Consider the following 19,774-nt stretch of genomic DNA (forward strand, 5'->3'; position numbering starts at 1 on the left):
CCCTTCACAGTGAGACCATCCCACAGCTCCCCCAGTGCTACTCTGACTTTAAAGGGAAGGCTGGCTCACGACACACCAGCAATGCAGCTGCTGAACCACGCTTCCTGTGCACAGAGTCTATCCAGCACCGCCACGCTGCACCCAGGGCCTAACGGCATGGTCAGGGCTACTTCCAGTCAAGGTCACACACAGCATCCATGGACACAAATGGCTTTTTACTTATATGTGAGTTACAGAGGCAAACTTTACTAACAAGGAAAGACATGCCTTCTACTTATAGCTGCTCCAATTGTAAATACAGTGGTGTACAGGAAATAAGCAAAGCTAAGTCACCAATAAATTATAGAATACATATAATTCACTGCTGAGACTGTCTTTATTAACAGTTTTTCCCTTAAAAAAAAAAAAAAAAAAAAAAAAGCTCTGTCTCTGAACAAACTCCTCCAGTTAATTCTCTTGTTTTTTGTTTGTTTTCAATTTTTGTCAAAAATTTTTGTCATTAAGCATAGGTAACAATTATTGTAAATCACCTGGTAAGCATATTTTCCTTGAGCAGTGTACAATCACCGCTAACACCTCACTGCATTTTCCCTGATCCCACCTGGGTTGTGGTTTAAAGACTGCCAGACGCTGAAAAATATTAAAAGCTTTCAATTAAAAAAAAATTAAAAGGGAGAGAGGGGATTCATCTCTGTAGCTCAAGAGCCTGCAGAGTACAGCTGCATTTTGTTAACAATATTTAAGAATTTTCTACCGTTATTCTCATCACTCCCAAATCAAAGTAATACAATTCTCAAGTCCCTCTATGATACAGCAAATTCGCATGTAGCTAGATAGAACTAAAAAAATCAAGGCAAGATCTTTAACTCATTTCACATCACTTCTTCAGATATTAGTGAAAATCTAGTTCTGAGGTCACTCTCTTTCAGATGACCTACACCGCACATATCTTTTTTGGTTGGTATGGTATGAAAAGGAATTTCTGTTAATGCATTGTGCTGGACAAACATTAAAATATTATTTTATTGGCATGCACCAACATTAAAATATCTTGTTATAAAATACAGAAATATCTTACCAGGTGATGCTGTAATGTTGGTGCATGCCAGTAACAAGCATTTCATGCAGACCAGACACCAGCAGATACTTACTAAAGGACTACGGAAAACTCATCTCAAGGATGCACCCAACTCCAATTCTGTGAGTGGCTCTCATTAGCAAAAAATCTATGCCAATGGAGCAATAGCAATACGGTGTGTGAGCTCAGAGATAAGGCAGTTCTACAACACAGTAATCTAAACAAAAAAAACCTGCAAAAATGACATTTGTAATTAGCGATGTTTCTTAAAAAAAAAAAAAAAAAAAAAAAAAAAAAAGGAGGGGGCAGGGCAAACAATTTTTGGTGGGATTTATTCAAGAGTCTCTGCATTTTTACTGGATATAGCAGAACAGCAGCACAATCACCACGGTGAAAAATCCACTACAGATGAGGAAATGAGGGGTTTGACAGAGCTAGAAAAATTAAACTTTTAAAAAGCCAACCTATTTAAGATAATTGTCTTCTTTTGGTAAGTCTGCAAAAGTAGAGCCTAACGTTTATTGAATCTGGTAAAGATATATGAAACATTGATCTAAAACTGGGGAGAAAAGAACTTAGTTTTACCCTTCAAAACCTTTGCAAGCAACATCAAAAGCTAACTTGCCAAGAATTTGTCTGTTTCACTCCCCATCCTTAAGCGTTAAATGGATACTGCAGCACCTCTACGCAAGAGGCCATCTGTAAATTATTACATCAAGTTGAACATAAACATCATAAAGGTACAAGAAAGCAGCTCCCTGCAGCGTCAGTCAGCACTGTCAATTCACAAGAAGTTCTTAGGCCTTAATTGTAACAGACTTGATATATTTCAGCAAGGCACGGGCACATAGTGATGCACAGCAAAGTCATTAGAAGTCACATATGCAAGGCTTCTATTCATCTCCCCTCTCACAGATTTGCCAGCAAAGGTCAGTTACTTCCCATAAAACTTCTTGTTCAGAAGGAAGATCAGAAGATTAACGTTTACTTTTGCTCGGTCAAATAACTTCATAACTGCAACACCTTCATACTGCAGCTGCAGAAGATCCTACCAAAGGGAAAACAGTTATGAGCGAGGAATCCTCAACACTGCATACAAACTTATACAAGACATTGTGATAAGGTGGGGTTTTGTGGAATATCTATCACAAAATACATAGCATAAGCTAGAAAAATGAGAGGGTTAAGGATCCACTCACAGCACAGGAACAAATAAGCTGCACTAAGATTTCTCAGATGTTTGTCTTAATCTGTGGTTTAAAAGAATTACACAACTCATAAATAGAAAGTCAAATTTCAGCTCTAGACCATACCAGGCTTTTCATTCACATAACAGATGTAAAGCTGTAATGTTTAGAATCTCTCTCCCGTTTGCCTAATCTTATTGTGTAAGCATTACAATATTCCACAGCACGACTCTCTAAAAACCTCATCTGTCATAGAGGAGACAGAGGCGGTTTAGAATACAATGTATGTCACAGAAAGAAACAACTTCTCCATAAGGACTAATTACATTATGCCAATTCAGTTTCCCCTGTATTCACATAGGCACTGGCTCCAGTTACAATTTCTTCTCATCAGTGATGCACCCGACAAAGCTGTACGACTCCCTGCACCGATTCATCTCAGCAACAATTCCTTCCCACAGTCTCCTCTCTAGAACAGTGCATCTTAGAGAAAGCATTCATGTACTGCTACTGCAAGGAATACTGCATGTATTCCAAATGGTGAATCTTGCTCCTGGCACCAGAACAAACACCAAACAGCTGTTTCTATAGTCTTCTATAAAAACTCTGGCAACGTGAGACTTTTTAACTGAAGCCATTGCCAACACTACACTTGGACGAGCAGTGGCAGTTTGTTCAGAGTGGTTTTACCACACGTGCTTGAGAACCAAGTGACCTCGAGTAGCCACACCAAGAAGTCTGTGACCAGCTCCAACAGATCAGCGCTGGAATGAACTACAGCAGCTCCCAGAGCAGATGGGACATGTAAGGCAGCTATCTCTCCTAGCAGTCAGTCAGGGACTGCAATGCAGACATATCTCTGCACAGAGTGCTCCTGTATGCAATTTGTTTCAATATGCCTGGGACATCTGCCGTTACCATACCTAGCAATACTTGGCAACCAAGTTTTGGTAGACACACGTGGACAGAGCTGCCAGGCATAACAGCAGTGGTACAGTAAGAAGAATGGGGACCATTTGGGAAAGCTAGCCTGTAAGTCTGTTCCAACAGACTCACACAAGTAGCGTGCATACTTATGTAAGTGTAACTAAGACACAGACTGACACAAAGCTTTCATTAGTAAAGAAACAAATTAGCCTCAGTCCCCCGTTGGCACTGTACGTTTTGTCTGCAACAAATCTCCTGCTGTCACAATAGCTGCTCACAGAACCGCAGTATGGGCTGATGTTGGAAGGGACTCCAACACCTCCCAGCTCCCCGGGGCCCTGTTCAGCCTGGCCTTGGGCACCTCCAGGGATGGGGCACCCACAGTTCTCGGAGTAGCCTGTGCCAGGGCCTCACTGCCCCAAGGTCAACATTTTCCTCCTCATACTTAATCTAAGTCTGCCTTCTATCCGTTTAAAGATGCTCCCTCATTTTCACACTGTTCAGGCAAAAAACATGTAATTAGTATTTTGATAAAAGGTCTGGCAAGCAGAATAGATATTTGCTATTCATGTACATCCCATGAAACTCATATGCCATGGCTGTCATTATTAAATAGGATTGTTCTTACCTGATAATGTAACATAAAGGTTTCCATCTGTACCCCCGTGAATTTTGCTTTTACCTCAAAATCTCCTACTTCTTCTGTTGGACTGATTTCAAATATTACATTTTTAAATCTGTAAATTTAAGAAATTGAAAACCACATATGAAAACCATAATTGAACATGCAGTTCCTAATGACAGGGAAAGGACACATCAGATGAAAGCTGAAGATAAATGTCTAATCCTACTCCTAAATTCTATATTCTCATTCGGAATGAGACTCAGTAGAAAAATGAATAGTAGGCTACAACAATGTAGCCTAACATTGTACAGCTGCTAGGTTGCACCTTCCCACAAGCACAGTAAGCACACACAGCACTCCAGCCCACGTGAATCAGCAGCCCACCTCTGCTCCTAGACATCCCCACTGCACTGAGTGCAAAGCACAACGCCGATAAAAATTCCAGCAGCAAGCAGCTTCTGTCTATAGTGTGAAAGAGAGATCAGTTACTCAAGGCCAGCAAGAGGCAGCTGAGCAAGCTCAGGTCAGCCTTGAAAGTTCACTAGTCACAGCAGCAAGGCACTCAAGGAGGAATCCTTCTGTGACAGGGCTGTGGGGGAACAGGGAGAAAGAGGGTGTCATTCCTAAAGCACATGGAACTCATCTACCAGAGATCTGCTCCCATTTCACCAGAAATAGAGAACAGCACGTCAGCAGTTTGTGAAGTTTCTCAGCTCCTGCCAGCCCAAGTAGTCAAGAACAGTGTGCAACATTTCCCTATTTCTCTAGGAAAGCTACTTAGCTCTAATGAGTTTTTAAGGAACACTCACTGGTTAACTTGCAGGTCCTCAATCTCTAAAAGCACTCCCTTCTCATGAAGTCGAGCTGCAGTGTATTTTAGAGAAATCTTTTTACTGTTTTTGCCTTTTATCTCTCGAGGCTTCTTAGAGACTCTGGAAGGAAGAAGGGGTTAAAAGAACACAACAGAGAGCAAACAAAATACAATAAACAGTTTATACTAGGTGGATGCATGGCTAGAACCAGAATAGATGGTTCAACTAACAGAGCTGATATATTTCACTACCAAGTTTATCTGCACAGCACTGGTAGCTCAGGTCAGATCTCTGACTTCCTACTATTTACCAGTAACTCATACAACAGAAGCAGAACACAAACAACAGCACTTCATAAAAAACACCGCTACTTATACAGCTAGGCAAAAGCTCTTATGGTTAACAAGTTGTTTCCACTGGTGCTCTGAACACAGACCCGTAAGAGCCACTGTGACACTTAACAAAATTTTAAAAAGCCACCGATTATTTAGATGCCCCAAAATTACACACATCAGGTCTATTTGTGTACAGCCCGTTGCCCTGGTAGATCTGGACTTCCTCATCTCTGCACACTCAGTGCACTGATCACCTGTCCAAGGACATGCCAGTGCAGCTCCCCTGCTTGCCCTGTCCGGCCAATCGCTGCCCTGCTGCCCACCCCACAGCGCTGCAGCAGAGTTCAATCCTGTGCACCTGCTTGAGAAAGCAGAGACCAGGACTGCATCACGCATCAGACTCTGCTCCAAACCACAATCTCTGACGCCAGCCGTTTCAGGCTTCATGCCTACTCCATTTCCCTTTCCCACATTGGTGCTCCGCTCTTTCCAACAGCATGCCACACGCATGCAAACCCAACTCTGGCATTTCTCCAGAGCAGACAGGTATTTTCCACACTGTGTTCAGATTAAAAAAGAAACAGGGAAAACACACTCAGTTACGCTGAAACATTTCCTAAGGCTGCTGAGGACTATGCTGTGCTGCCTGCCAAAGGAAAGAGAAGAACCAAACTCAGGGTGGAAAGACACGGCTTTTCTTACAGGAAAACCTGAACTGCCTTCCACTGTACAAACTGCCTCTGGGACAAAGAGAGGACAAATCAGGATCAGTGCTGTCACTATAAGTACAAAGGATGCTTTCATTCTCTGCTGCAAAAAAGAATTATGGGAGGGACTAACCAAGCAGTGTGTCAATTACCTGAGCAACCCAACCATCACCTCTGGTCTTTCTCCATTCCTCTCTCTCCAAAGGACCAAAATTCCTTTCACTGTGTCTCTCTGACCCCAGTCAGGGGTCTCACTCTCCCTTAGCTTTGTGCAGATGGTACTACAATTTGTTCTTAGCAGTGACCTACCCATTTTTTTCTGAAACAAGCATTTATTTATAGAACCACAGCACAGTTCAGAGATACTTACTTGCCCTTGCTGGCCAGGTTATCCAAGCAGGTTTTGATGTAGCTTTTGTAGTAATCAACTTGTTCCCCATAAAAGGTAGCTTTGGAGTTCAAGGCACTGTATGTCTGCTGCAGCTTCACCAGCTCTGCCTTTCTTCTCTGACGGTATCTGCGCTGATTTCGGATATCCTACAGCACAGAGTGAAACACGCAGAGACCCACTGGTTATTGAAGAGCTCTCAGAGTGCAGAGACAGGCTGAGAAGCTCTGCTCAATTCTGATTAGCCTTGCTTCAGGCAACAAGCTGTATTAGGACTCCTCAGTCACACCTGCCCCAGTTTAAGTGTCATCATTTCTTTGTTGACTGTTTTTGGACCTAACCAGCCCCACACAGCAGTTCTTTTAAACATTCTGCTGCTTTCTCAATCTTCAGTGCTGTCATAATTGCAGTGACTGGAGTATGTGATTTAAGGAAGACAGCAATTTTTGCTTTCACTGGGTAGCAGGAGTACATTAAAAATCAAGAGCTATAACCACAAAAATGCATAAATGGGACAGTCTGTCTTTGCTAGTCAGCCATTTTTAAACATGCTATATTAATAACTGAACAAAAAATACAGTATCTTCAAGTCATTTTCATTTCTGATATTTATTAATGACCGAATGATCAGTTTTAATCTCACTTCTGAAAGTGGTAATTCATTCACTTCATACACATCATCTTTTCCCACGTATTACGTTGGCAAATGTATGACATGCTGTGCTGATAATGCGTTTCAATGTGCAGTGGCGTTATTTCACTTGCCTAAGTTTTTCTTAGGTCCTCCCTAAAGTGTTTCAGTTGCTCTTGAATCAGTGAGTGTATTCAAATAAAAGCAACGCTTTATTTTTCTTTAAGTTATGGACAAAACTTCCATGTGGCAGTGTGTTTGTAAAGGCACTATTTACACCAGGAAAAGGACTAGCAGAAGAGATCACACACCAGGGATTTCCTCCAATGTCTAATACTTAAGGTGCCTGAGATTCTGGCAACAGAATTATTTGTGAAAACACAAACTTCCGATAAAAATAAGAGACTTTGCAAATGCAAAGATGTAGAAGCAAATTATCTATTTCAGATCTCTAACTACTGCAAAACTTACTCCTGAAAACTCACACCAGCTTCACAACACTGCAAGCCATAAAAAAAACAAACTCCTTCTCTGTAATTACTAGAAAAACCACTAACTGGCATACCTTTGCAATATCATTGATTAGCTCCTGGTATTTATTTTTTGCATTCACTACCCCTAGTTCTGTCAGCTTCTTCAGGCCTGTCTTGATTTTCTCTTTTTTACCCTGAAGATTTAAGTTGCCATCTTCCTTTACAGACACAGATTTTTTCATCTTATCAGGAGTTTTAGCATCACGAATGGCCCGTTTCTGCATAGCTCTTTGATGCTCTGCTTCCTAGAAAAAGACAACAAGAAAGTTACAAGTTCATAAACTGATTATTTTTAAGGTGATAAAAAACTAGAAGATCATCTGACCCCAGCATAACAGGACACAGAATTTTGCTCAGTCATTCCAGAGCCGACTTATGATACACTGGATGAAAACTGGCAGAACTGTCCTGCCAATACAGGAACTGGCAGACACCAACCTACTGTTCAAAACAGTCTTCTGAATAAGTATTTTCTAATAGCTATCAAAGAGCTAGACTCACACGCACTCTTTATTTCCATCATATCCCCTCATCATTTGTGCTACATGCAGCTCCAAAACCAGTGCAGACAGCTTCACTATGCTATAATAATGCAGATTCCCAACAATACCCACATGCATCTAAACAACAAATTCTCAGTCTAAAAAGAACACAGGGAAAAAATCTTCATACTTGCTCCGAAGTAGCTGAAGTGTCCAAGATTTCAGTCAGCGTCTCCCCAGGTTGGAAGCGGATCACATCAACAATTAAGCGTTTGGTGCTGCAGAGAAACCATGTAGAATAGGAGGTAAAAATTTAAGCCAAGATACCTTCAATATTGCTATTCTGCAATAAGAGCAGCGTTACTGATTTTAACTGAGACCAGAACTCCGAGAACCAATTCACTTTGTTTGACACCCTTTTATCAGAAACCGATTCCCCAAAAGACACATCTGTACAGTGCACAGCATGGCTCCTTAACACCTTCTCAAAAAGCTGGAACTTCCCCCCATGCATATTAAGGCCGTCTCAGTACTGCCACCTGGACCACAGACGCTGCACACTTGGAGGTCAAAGATAAAGCAGTTAGCAGCAACAGCAATTTCACACAGCCAGAAAAAGTCCAATGTTATCCATTCAAAGTGCACTTCAATGCTTTCTAACAGGGGTTAAGAAATAAACAAATGAAGTGGACCACTTTCTTACATGTACACTAACTTAGCCAAAGGAGGGATCTGCTTCCAATCCAGTGACAAATAGGGTCATTCTTTGATCTCAGAATCAAGATCTGTAGCTTAACTGCATAGTCAGTGTTCAGTTTGAAGCAAGTGGGGCCCTGAGCCAAATGACACCAAAGGGTGCCTTCAGTACTTTGCAATCAAGCTAGAATTACTTCTGGCACAACAAATTGCATCAACACCCTGCTGACCATCCACATCTTAGGTGATTTCAGGTACATCTGGTAAATGCTTCCAAGATCAGTGTCACCTTCCGCAGGGTAGGGCAATCCTGGCATATATTTCAAGCAACTCAGTGTAAGAATATTTTTAGATATCCCACTTTCTTCTGAGAGGTCATTGCTCCATCTTCGCCAAGCATAAGCTGACCTCATGAACTCTCAGCTATGCCACCTGGCATCAGAGCAAGAGTGCATCAGAGCACACGACATCAGGTAGCTGCTCTCTGCAGCCCAGCAAGAGGAACTTGCTGACAAGTGGCCAAGAGGCGGTGTTGGCCCCGAGTTCTCCCAGACAAAGAGAGTCTGACAAAAACCAAGTCACCGGCTGTCCATCACACTCTTCACATCAGGCTTACACTGCTACCCAAAAAGCTGTTTATCTCAGTCAAGTGTGGGGGACAGAGAGCGCAGAGGGAACAGAAGTGCATCGTGAAGCAAGGCAAGGTGGGAACCAGGAGGTATTTCTCACAGCACGGAAAAAGCTACAGGCAGAACATCATAAATTACCATCACTGCCTCCTGCTCCACTAACAGGATACAGACACATTCTGCTCACAGGCTAAATAAATCAGCTGGCCCTCTAAGAGCCAGCAGTTTTTAGCAGTACAGCATCCCTTACGCTAGACACTGTTACTCAGGGAATTTCCTCGTGTCGCACGTATTCTACTGAGAGTATTTGCACAGGGCATCATTTAGGCGTCACAAATAGGACTACATCTTCATTTCACATCAATCAGAGTTAAAACTACATTGTGATGAATGCCATGGGTTATTTACAATAATCCCAACAAATCATCCATATGAAAGTAAGTTTAACTGCTGCCATCAGACCTGCTCACACTGGAAATATTTTCTTTTCTGGTAATTTTTCTCCTCCAGAATCATCACACATACACTTCTACAGAGTGACAAGTTCTTCACTGACAAAGAACTAGCAAGCACAAATTTAACAGCTACAGCATTTGAAAGAAATGGCTACAACCTCAATGTACTTTGAGTCACAGCACCACCTTTGCTCAATTTAAACTTCAGTTCTCCTACTTGCACAAACAGAACAGCAAGAAAATCCAGGTTCTGGTCTCCCTCTTCTCTTAAGAAATACATCAGCCAGTTCATCTCTCACTTACTTCAGCAGAATTGTCCTAGCATCCATCTCCACATTTTCATCTCCAGGAACATCAAATTTATTAGTGAGTGTGAGAGAAACCTCTGTCTTTGTCAGCATCTCCCTGTTTGGGTCATTAATGTTGCCAGACCCTTCGCCCGCCAAGTAGAAGAAGATTTTATACATTAGGGTAAAACATGCCGGCAATCATTCCTTTAAAAAGTTCTTACTTTTCTTGAGGAGCAACACCCAGGGAACTATTTTGATGTCAAAGCATCCTCCTGAAAGCTGTGTCCTTCCATCCATCCCCCAAGACCTGCAGACTAGATTTCATGCTTGCAACAGCAGGAATACAGAAACCAAAGAGACACAGACTTGTGCAACTTTTTCATTTTGTATACGGTGAGGGACTAAACTTTGACTCAGATCTCGTTCCTAGAATACTGCCATGGATTAGTAACGGAGAAGTTAGATCCTGCCTCCCTCCAACTCAAAGGTTTTTTCTCCTGCCCCTATTGTTCCTTTATCAGACATTCACTGATGGGTGCACCCAAAAGGAGGGAAAAAAGTTAATTGTCCACATGCCAAAAATTGCACTTCTCCTGCATGATGCATGTAACCTCATATATTTACTACTGAACTCCTAAGGAGCACAGATCTCGAGACAGTGGACAGACCTTTGCAAATATGCCAGGATACACAAAGCAACGGCTCTGACACAAGGGAACAAAGAACACATTGCACAAGCTTTGTTCATCTCCTAGAAACTGAAGTGGTGTGACACAAGGTGTTTGGAGACAAGAGAGAAGCCAGGCGTATTTTTTTCCACAGGATTATAAATTCTGAGAATAACTTTATTCTCAGAAGAATAAACTGGAATAAGTACACGGCTTTTTTAGAGCACCAACTTCCAAACGGCCGCTGATTATTCCTTTGATAGTTTCTTCACTACACTTCAAACCATCTAAAGTAATACTACATAATTCTGAAGTAAAACAGATCACCTATTAAGGACTCAATTGAAGGAACTTCTCCAAGGTCATCCAGCAATTCATGAATTGGATCATTATGCTCAGGAGCAATTGCATCTTGATGGTCTAAGAGCAGCTAAACGAACAGAAGAATAAATTGCGTTGTTAATCATAAATCCTTCCCTACACATTGAAATTATATTCCTTTATGCTAATATCTTTTAGAAAAAAATCTTAACTTCACTGAACTCTAAAGCTGCAATATCATGGCCAAAAGTCGTACCATCTGCATATACTCAGACACTTCCAAAATAAGCTTCAAACACCAGCAACTTACTAAATTCTAAAAGCTTACAAACCCTTGAGCTCTACAGTCAAATGAAATCACATTCAGATTTGGCTACTTGAGGTTTCAACAGAAGCAGCATTTTCTGTGTAAGAACTGCTTAAGAAGGAGCAGCTGTGACTGACGTATACTTACAGTGTGTGTATTGATGGTTTCACCAATAGAAATATAAATAACTGGTTTAGTGAGAGTCACCAAGTCAGAATATTCATCAATATTGAATTTATCCTGCAATTCAGGAACCTCACAAGCAACCTGAAAAAAGCGTCTGGGAAAAAAAAAAAAAAAAGGAGAAAAAGGTAATCAGCATACCAGCAGCTGTTCTTCTTTAAACTATGGTTCCCAAGCATACTACAATTGGACAAGCTATAGCTTATCACATCAAAAGCTATCTAGAAGGTTCAGTTATTGGTACTGGCCATGTCGGCATCAGCTCACTGTAAGCATCTGCAGGACAAGTCTGTGGACCGAATGACCTTGTGCACCCATCCTTCTGTCTTAGCTGCAAGAATAATCCTCACTCCCAGACATTTCCAGTTTTCTTTCTTACAAAAGATGAAAGATATAAATAAGCTCTTCATTCAAAAGTTACCTTATTATACAGACCACTAAATTCCAGCCTGTTTTAATCCAAAGTGCCATCTAGTTTGCATACAGAGAACTAGGGTTCATATGGGAAAGAACGCATACACACTCTAGTTTTCAACGGCCAGAATATCATAATAAACACATAGAAAAACAGCCTTTACTCTGAAGGCTTGTATGGCAAAGCCAATTGTTTTGACCAGCTCATTAATATACTATATCTAGTTTGTAAATTCCAGGTACGTATTTTATATGCCATCATTATCAATGATTATGGAAGTCTGAAGTTTAATCTCTCATTTTCAACAGACTTCCTATTTGACAGAGATGGAATTTATTACATTTAAAATTCATCGCTCCTTTTTGTTTGCAACATTGTCCTCCGCCAAACTCCTCAACACAATCAGCTGAAGTCTTCTACCTGAATTTCTGGTATGACTGTGACAAGTATTCATTAATGATGCTCAGATGCGCATTGTCTCCCATGAACATCTTATTGGACGCAGCGTGCTGCAGCATCTTTGCAATAGAACCAAGGTTTCTTCGTTGATCTGTAGTCAGCTGCCCTCCAGCTGAAAGATCAATTATGTCAAATGCATCCGGTGCAACAATGGCTGGATTCATGTAGCGGTAATAGAGTAAGTTGCCAACAATCTAGGAGAAATTGAGGAAAGAAAAACAACACGTGAAAAAGCAATGGCACAGACCTCCACTGAGTTTTACTGACACTACTCTGAGTGAGTTCTGACAAATTACTTTCCTGTGAACTGTGGGCCCTGTTCAAGATGCAGGGTCTACTGCGCTGCCATTAATAAGCACGTGCCATCCCAAAGAATCTTAGTTTCACACTGTAACATAGATACATACACTAAATAAATGCACAACTGTCAACACAGAAGTGGTAAGACTGACCACTACTAGCTCCAGAACAACACAACTGCAGGTATTCCTACACACAAAGGTTTTCAAATTTAACTTTTAATACCACCTGTCTATATATTTTTAGAAGTTACCAAAGAATTGCTCATACAAGCGTAAAAGTTACTCTGAGAATTAAACAAAGCTTAGTCTAACAGAAGGCAGAACAACTACACTACAGAGAAACCTGGTACTGCAGTCTCATTAAGGGATAGGAGCCAATTCCTAACACAGGTGTGCAGAATTGACCACCATCTCCAACAAAGCAAAAATGGTGAAGCGTGGCAAACCAAGGAGCTAAGCTGAGAAAACAGCAGCTACTTTCTGCCCCTTTTCCAGAGCACTTCTCTCTCTCTCAGAATGCCTCTTTGATTAATCAGCAACATTTTTAGCTACAGATCCCCAATTAAAAACAACTGAGAGGAACTCATAAACATTTAATCCAGAAGTAAGAAACTCAGAAGTACCAAAGATGAGCGGTATTTGACATTTCAAAAGAAGTCCAATTCACCCAGCTAAGTGAGCAGCAATGAACGCTGAGGCCCCAAAGATAAAGACAGCCCGTTATCCACATGCTCATCCATCTACTTCTAACCCGTATTGGATATTTGCCTGCAGTAATTCCCACAACAAAAAGGCATTGGCCCAGCATGCTGACATGCAGCAAAAGTTCCCACGCCACATACTTCAGTATTTCCTGGTGTTCCACATAAAGCTGCGCAGAGCCAAGTCACAGAATCTGGGCTTCTCCTGCTTCACGTGCGATTTGAATGCACAGAAGAGATCAGAGGCGTGAAGAAATGGCAAAAACAGAAAGAAAAAGCTTTGCCATTGCTAAGCTGCCCCAGAAATTAACTGCTTTCAGAGAGGTCATGGTTTTGACAGCTGTTTCAGTTCTTGCTGTACTACCCCAGATTACGGCACATGGTCACAACAGACAAAACTGTTCACTACCAGTCATAAGAAATACATTTGTGAGAGAAATCATATTAGTAATATTAAAACTTGCAGTAGGAAAACAAGAACAGTACACTGTAGGAGTAGTTTTAGGCCCTAATAAATCTACAGGCAGTCACTGCACACAGCTGCAGTTCTGAGTGCGGCATGGACCGTGACATTGTTTCCACAAGGATTAATAAAAACTGCAGCTTTCCACCTAAATTTACAGATGGAAAAAATGAATTCACCTGCACAGAAAGAATCGATGCCTCAGAACGGGAAAGCACGGAACCAGAAGAGAGAAGAAAACGGCATTCAGATTGGTAATTACTTCGTAATGAAGCAGAGACAGAAAAGCTTAAAGAGACTGTGGCAAGTAATGTCAAAGCCACTCTTTGTTTTATTAAGAAGAAGAGCACTCACAGACAGAAAGACCTTTAAAATAACAAAAGCCAGGACAATTCCAATGAAAGCCACAGTGCTGTGCTCATTTGGAAGCATTTACTAACATCCTTTTCGTTCTCCAAAAGTACGGAAATGTACAGTACAAAACTGCCCACACCTCATAAAAAATGACACCATATACTTTGTTGCAGCTACTGTAATGCCTTAGAATATTGTAAGGAACGTGAGAATAGTAGAATTGTGCACACGGGCCTTTTCAACTTGGCACTGTCTCTTTAAAAAAAGAGCAACTGACTCAGATAACACCAGCAAAACCAAGGTGCACCATTCAGCAGCAAGAGCATCCCAAAACCAAGAAACCTAGGGGGCACAATGCCCAAGATATTAAAAGCAAAAGGAAAAGCAATAGGGTGACTTCTTCTGAATGCTGTATTATGCCTCCTTTGACAAACATGTACCCAGCAATCCAAAGCACAGGGCAAAGTACTTTATACCCATAACAACAAATAGCCTGTCTACTTAAACTGCAGCTTTGAAACTTCTCTGCACACGTACACCCAACAAAGGACACTGAGATGCATCTGCTGCAGTCAGCGGGGCAGACAATTATTCACAGAGCTGCTCAGCTCCTTACCTTCAGAAGCTCATCCTCGCCAGCATCAGGAAACTTGTCATGCCGGGAGTCTTTCAGTACCTTGGCGATGAAACGCATCCCATAACTTCGAAGGAAATAAAAGGCAAGTGAGAATTCCTCACGGATGAACCCACTATTAACTGCTGCAGGATAATGCGGTGACACACCAGACTTATGGGATTTGGTCAGCTGAACAACGATGGCAGACAGGAACTTGTCTGTCACTGCCTTCACATCTCAGATTGAGGCATCCAGGTGCGTCCTCACCTCACCATGATGAAGAGCTTGTTCAGGTGTAACATCGTACGGCAACTTGCTATTTGGAAAAGTCAGATGTGAAGGTGAGCACTCCTCAGCCTAATATACTTTTGTCAGTGCCATGCAGAATTTTTGGCTTGACCCAGAAACAGATCCACACTCACCTGGCTGCAAAGAGCTGCACGTTCACTTTCATTAGAATTCTAGCACTGAAAGAGCAAAGGACTTCTCACGTCCTCTGCTGTCCCTGCAGCAGTCGCTGTGAGAAAAGGCCCAGCTAAGTCTAAACTGTATCTTTCTGTACCACATGCAGACACGCTCTCTAGAGTCAAGAAGGTCACCTGCAATATGCAGTAGTACCTCAGGTCGCAAATGAATCAGTGAAAACACAAGCTGCACATTGCAGTGTTAAGATAGTAACTCACGCAGCGTGCTGCGCTGGGAGAGTTGTCTTTTACTTCATAGCATTGCTTTTCCACCACTTCCCTTGAAGTGTGTTAAAAACAAAACAAAAACAACCAACAACAGAAGCCTCAAAATCTGGTGAACATCAAGCACTGGAAGAAACACAGAACTCTGACTGGGGACGGATGGGAGCCGATCAAGAGTTTATAGACACAGATTAAAGGGAGGACAGGGACAGATGACGTAGCGGGGGATCTACAGGCCAACCAACCAGGATGACCAGGTGGATGAAACCTTCTCATGGGCAGACAGGAACAGCTGCATGCTGTGATTCTATGAACACGGCCTGTGTTGACAAGGACCACAATGCTCATCTCGTTCCAACCCCCCGCTGTGTGCAGGTTCACCAACCGCCAGCCCAGGCTGCCCAGAGCCACATCCAGCCAGGCCTCGAATGCCTCCAGGGATGGGGCATCCACAGCCTCCTTAGGCAGCCTGCCTGAGTTGTGGGCAGAGATTGGCTTGGTAGAGTAAGATCTACGGTATCTGTATCTATGAGTTAACACAGAAGAAGTGCTTTGGGGCTTTTCTTGGCCTATCTCTTCATGAGATTCACTTCCAATAGTCTCAACACCCCTGTCACAAGATGATCTTTACACCTTTCAGAAGAAAGCCATCTCGAGCTGATGGAAAAAAGCTGGTAGCAATTGGACAGATGCATGCAATGAATCCAGGGATGGTTTGGAACGATTAACAGAGCAATGCAAAGCAGCTGAGCAACTTGTAGAAAAAAAACAGTAGCAACAGCTTCCATACCCGGCCTCACCATTCTGACATCCCATCTGGTTAACCCAGGACTTGTAAATATCCACTGGATCCGTTCTGACGTTGAGCGATTCGTCCTCAATTATTTCCTTCACAACTGGGGCCAAGATCTGCCTCAGTGCGTTCTGACCACGGGCACCACGGTTGAAAGAGCGCATCTCAAAAATACAGAGGAAACAAAGGGAGTTCTACACAGGCACAACTATTTTCTTTCAGTATTTCAACAAGTAAGCAATCAGCAACAAAAGCCATTCACAGTATGCCGCTATGGGAAATCCAGCAGCAGAGAATAAAGCACATACATGCACTTTCCTGAACTACTACTCCAAGAAAAGATAATAATAATTAAACAAACCTTTCAGACATTACCTGTTTGAGGGCACATACCATCCTCATACTTAAAAGCATCAAAAAAGGCATGACTGCCTCCAACATTATATGTATTTGGTCTTCCTAGCAAATTGTGAAGCTCCGTATCAGCCAGAAGTCATAAACACCAAACTCCTAAGTGACAATCAACTCCATTATGCCGACAGACAGCCAGAATCCTTAAGACTGACAGCCAGTAAAAAACCCAAACCAGACAGCATCCGATTTTCAGCCTCCTCATCAGTTTTGGAAAACAGTGACCTTCGCATCAGCTTCACTCTGGCCTGTAAAGCCCAAGCTCACAGTCTGTGCCAAGTCCTTCTTACTAGACAGCAGAGAACTTAGATTGGACTGAATCTTAGGAAAGCACTGCAGTAGATCAAAAATAGTGCCTCCTTGAGCAACAAAGCATTGGCTAAAGAAAAATGGCTTTAATCCTAAAGAACAAAGGTAATTCCTCCTCCTTCCAGGTTACAGAAAGGACTGACGTGAAACAGCATGAGCAGAAGGCAGGGACAGTTCAGCATTATCAGCAAATGAGCACGGGACATCACACAACATCAGCTTCAATTTTAGCAGAGGCCCAAACTGAGGCAACAGCAAGGCTGTGTCCTACGCTACAACGTACTTGATCTCTTCCTGCAACGCTGTTTGCAACAGCCTCAACAGCAGAGATTCCTCTCTCTGACTGGATGCGTAGTTATGCAGCGTGAAGATGGCTGAATCCATGAACTTTGTGGGTTTGTTTTGAGGCATCTGCAAAAGCAGCTTGGCCAAGTACGTTGGAGTAGTCTAAAACAAGAAGAAAAAGTACTTAGTGCACGTGTGTAATCAATGACTATTAAGATGTTGTCATTATGAAATAAACAAGAGAGTTTGACAAAGCAGACTAAGCTAACAAAAGGAGAATAAATAGAAGGCTTACCCCTATCCTGGGCTCACTTACAAAACTCCAGCAGAGCAGATCTCCAGACAAGATCCTTCCCCACTGGTAGCCAGCTCTTAAACAGGTCTAGGAGGGCTGTAGCCTGGCTGCACCCCTTCCAGCAGCACAGCTGCATTGCCTTCACCTGTGCTCCTCTGCCTGACTCACTGCTCGCCTGAGGTGATCAATCAGAGGTTCAGGCCATGACTCAGCAGTTCCCATACAGCACGTGTCCACAAAAGCCAACACCACAAAGACAGACAGCGCCTCAACACTGCAGTGCAGAAGCACAGACTGTTCCAATACACGTAAGCATCTATGACAAGAGCAGTGAATGAAAAGCTGCATACCTCAAGTAGAAAAGATGCTGATAGGCTTCCAGCTTTTCTCTCTCCTCTTTGCTCCAAGCTTTCAAATCCCCCTTTTGCTCGTTCATCGTCATCACGTCACAGAGCTGTTCCTTGTTCTTCCTGCTAAGATTTTTGCTATGAGAAACAACATCCTGCAAAGAACACAGAGGGACAGATTCCACATTTAAATAACACGCAATATGGGAAAAAGCTGCACGATAGCACTTCCTTTTGTGTGGATAAGGCAGTCAAGGTACATCAGGAGATCATGAAGTGAAACATTATCTGTTATAGCAGCGATTTCTGTCTCGTCCCCACATTCCAGAATTGGTTGAGAACCTACAAGGACTAATTGCTTTGAGCAGGGACTGTTTCCATTTTGCTGACTCACTGCCTCCACTGCTCTGATAACGATGATACTTTTTGCTGCCAGCATCAGCCCAACAGCTGGAGCCTCCTTTGGAACTGAACTTTACTGCTGCCATGGTTCAGATTTTACACAAGGTCAAGCCTAGCACTATGCTATTCAGGACCAAAGGAAAAGGTGACTGTAACTTCAGCTTGAATTAAAAAAGGCACCGCTGTATCAGCAATGTTGTTCTTGCAGGCAATCAATCGTCAGCAAAGTGACAGAGGGGGCTTCCATCAGCCAACCAACACCAAGCAGCCCGAGTACATTTCCTGCTCCAAAATCACCTCCCCCTTCTGATACAGCACACAAAACGTGAGAAGAAATTAAGGTGTGCAAGTCCATGACTCATGTAACCACAAGTGAACAGACAAACAGTTCTCAGAGCCTTCAAGCATACCATCTATTGCTTTCCCTTGGTCCCAAGTGGGTTCTTTTCTGGTGCTTTGTTTTTACAATGCTTCAAGTCTTGATGTTTCTTCTGCAGTTATCTTTCTAGGGATACATAGTAATTAGTGGAACAGTTAGGAACTTACTGGGAGGAAAACCTGTAACTCTGGGGGAAATAGTTCCCACTGAATCTGAGTAAGTGAGATCCAGGCTCAGAAGGTCCTCATGCTAACTGCCATTGGCCTCAATTCACTCTCCTAGTCTCCCAGCACAGCATTTCCTACCTGCAGTGTCATTCTGTTCTTCACTAGCAGTCCAATCTTGATGTCCATGAGATTGAGGTCATTTTCAAGCTGTTGATTAGATCGGAACAAGGTCACAACTTCCTCACACAGTTTCATTAGCTCCAGCTCCTCCTGAAAATCTGGGTCCGATCGAGCAAGTGAACAAATTTCCCAACCACAGCCATAGGTGGGTTTTCAGCATTAACTAAAAACAAGTGACAAAACATCAGAGGACAGGAAACAAATTAATGCACCGACCCCCACCCTGCTGTCACAGCCGTGCGCCGAGGGCACCATCACCCCCCTGCGCACGGCCATCAACTCCTCCCAGGACTCCACGCGCCCCACGGGCAGCCCCCAATGCACGGAACTGCCGCCGCCTACCGCCGAATCCCGGCATCGATCCGGCAGGAAAGTTCTTGCCGTGGTCTCTGCTGCTACCGCGTGGCCAACGCGGGGAACTGCCGCTGCCTGCCGCCGAGTCCCGCCAGCGGCAAAACACATGCGCCCAGAAATGCGGAAGTGCTGATCTAACCGCTCTGCGCAGCTCATCCGCCGCTCTCTATGGTGATTAGTCCTCCGGCTAACAGCGAATATACGCCCGTCACCTTCAAAACAGCAACTGTCTCGAAAAACCACTACGGCTACGGGCAAGCAGCCGATTCCGGACCGCCGGCTCAGCGATATATTCTCCCCCGCTAATCCGGGGTGCCCCTCGTCTATTTCCGCCGTTTGATGCCCGAGCCCACCCGGGAACGGAAACGGACCGGTTCGGCTCACCGCTGCCTCTCAGCGCCTCGTGGCATCCAACTCGCTCGCCTCCCGGTGAACCAGCAAACGTCCCCTTCCAACCCTAGCCCTGCACCGTCCCCCAGCCGCTTAAAAGCCCCCGCAACAGCAGTGCAATGCTGCTCGGAGGGGCTCGGAGCTGCTCGGAGCTGCTCGGAAGGACTCGGAGCGGCTCGGAATGGCACGAAAGCGGCTCGGAGCGGCAT

The 19,774-nt window shown here is 43.3% G+C and overlaps 1 protein-coding gene across 1 annotated transcript; it reads right to left on the minus strand.

The window, feature by feature from the left end:
- Window positions 1-200: 200 nt before the first annotated feature.
- LOC125696139 (ras GTPase-activating-like protein IQGAP1) lies at window positions 201-19,125 on the minus strand. Its single transcript, XM_048951433.1, is given in 18 exon segments — window positions 201-2,126; window positions 3,821-3,929; window positions 4,627-4,749; window positions 6,042-6,208; window positions 7,256-7,468; window positions 7,896-7,983; window positions 9,789-9,925; window positions 10,772-10,873; window positions 11,219-11,351; window positions 12,090-12,322; window positions 14,565-14,649; window positions 14,737-14,880; window positions 16,044-16,240; window positions 16,476-16,505; window positions 17,043-17,213; window positions 17,693-17,848; window positions 18,780-18,928; window positions 18,931-19,125. Coding segments are annotated over 18 exon segments (2,427 nt in total). The 5' UTR covers window positions 19,007-19,125; the 3' UTR covers window positions 201-2,012.
- Between the last annotated feature and the right edge of the window lie 649 nt (window positions 19,126-19,774).

The sequence above is a fragment of the Lagopus muta genome, chromosome 7 (assembly GCF_023343835.1).
Source record: "Lagopus muta isolate bLagMut1 chromosome 7, bLagMut1 primary, whole genome shotgun sequence".
Lineage (NCBI taxonomy): Eukaryota > Metazoa > Chordata > Aves > Galliformes > Phasianidae > Lagopus > Lagopus muta.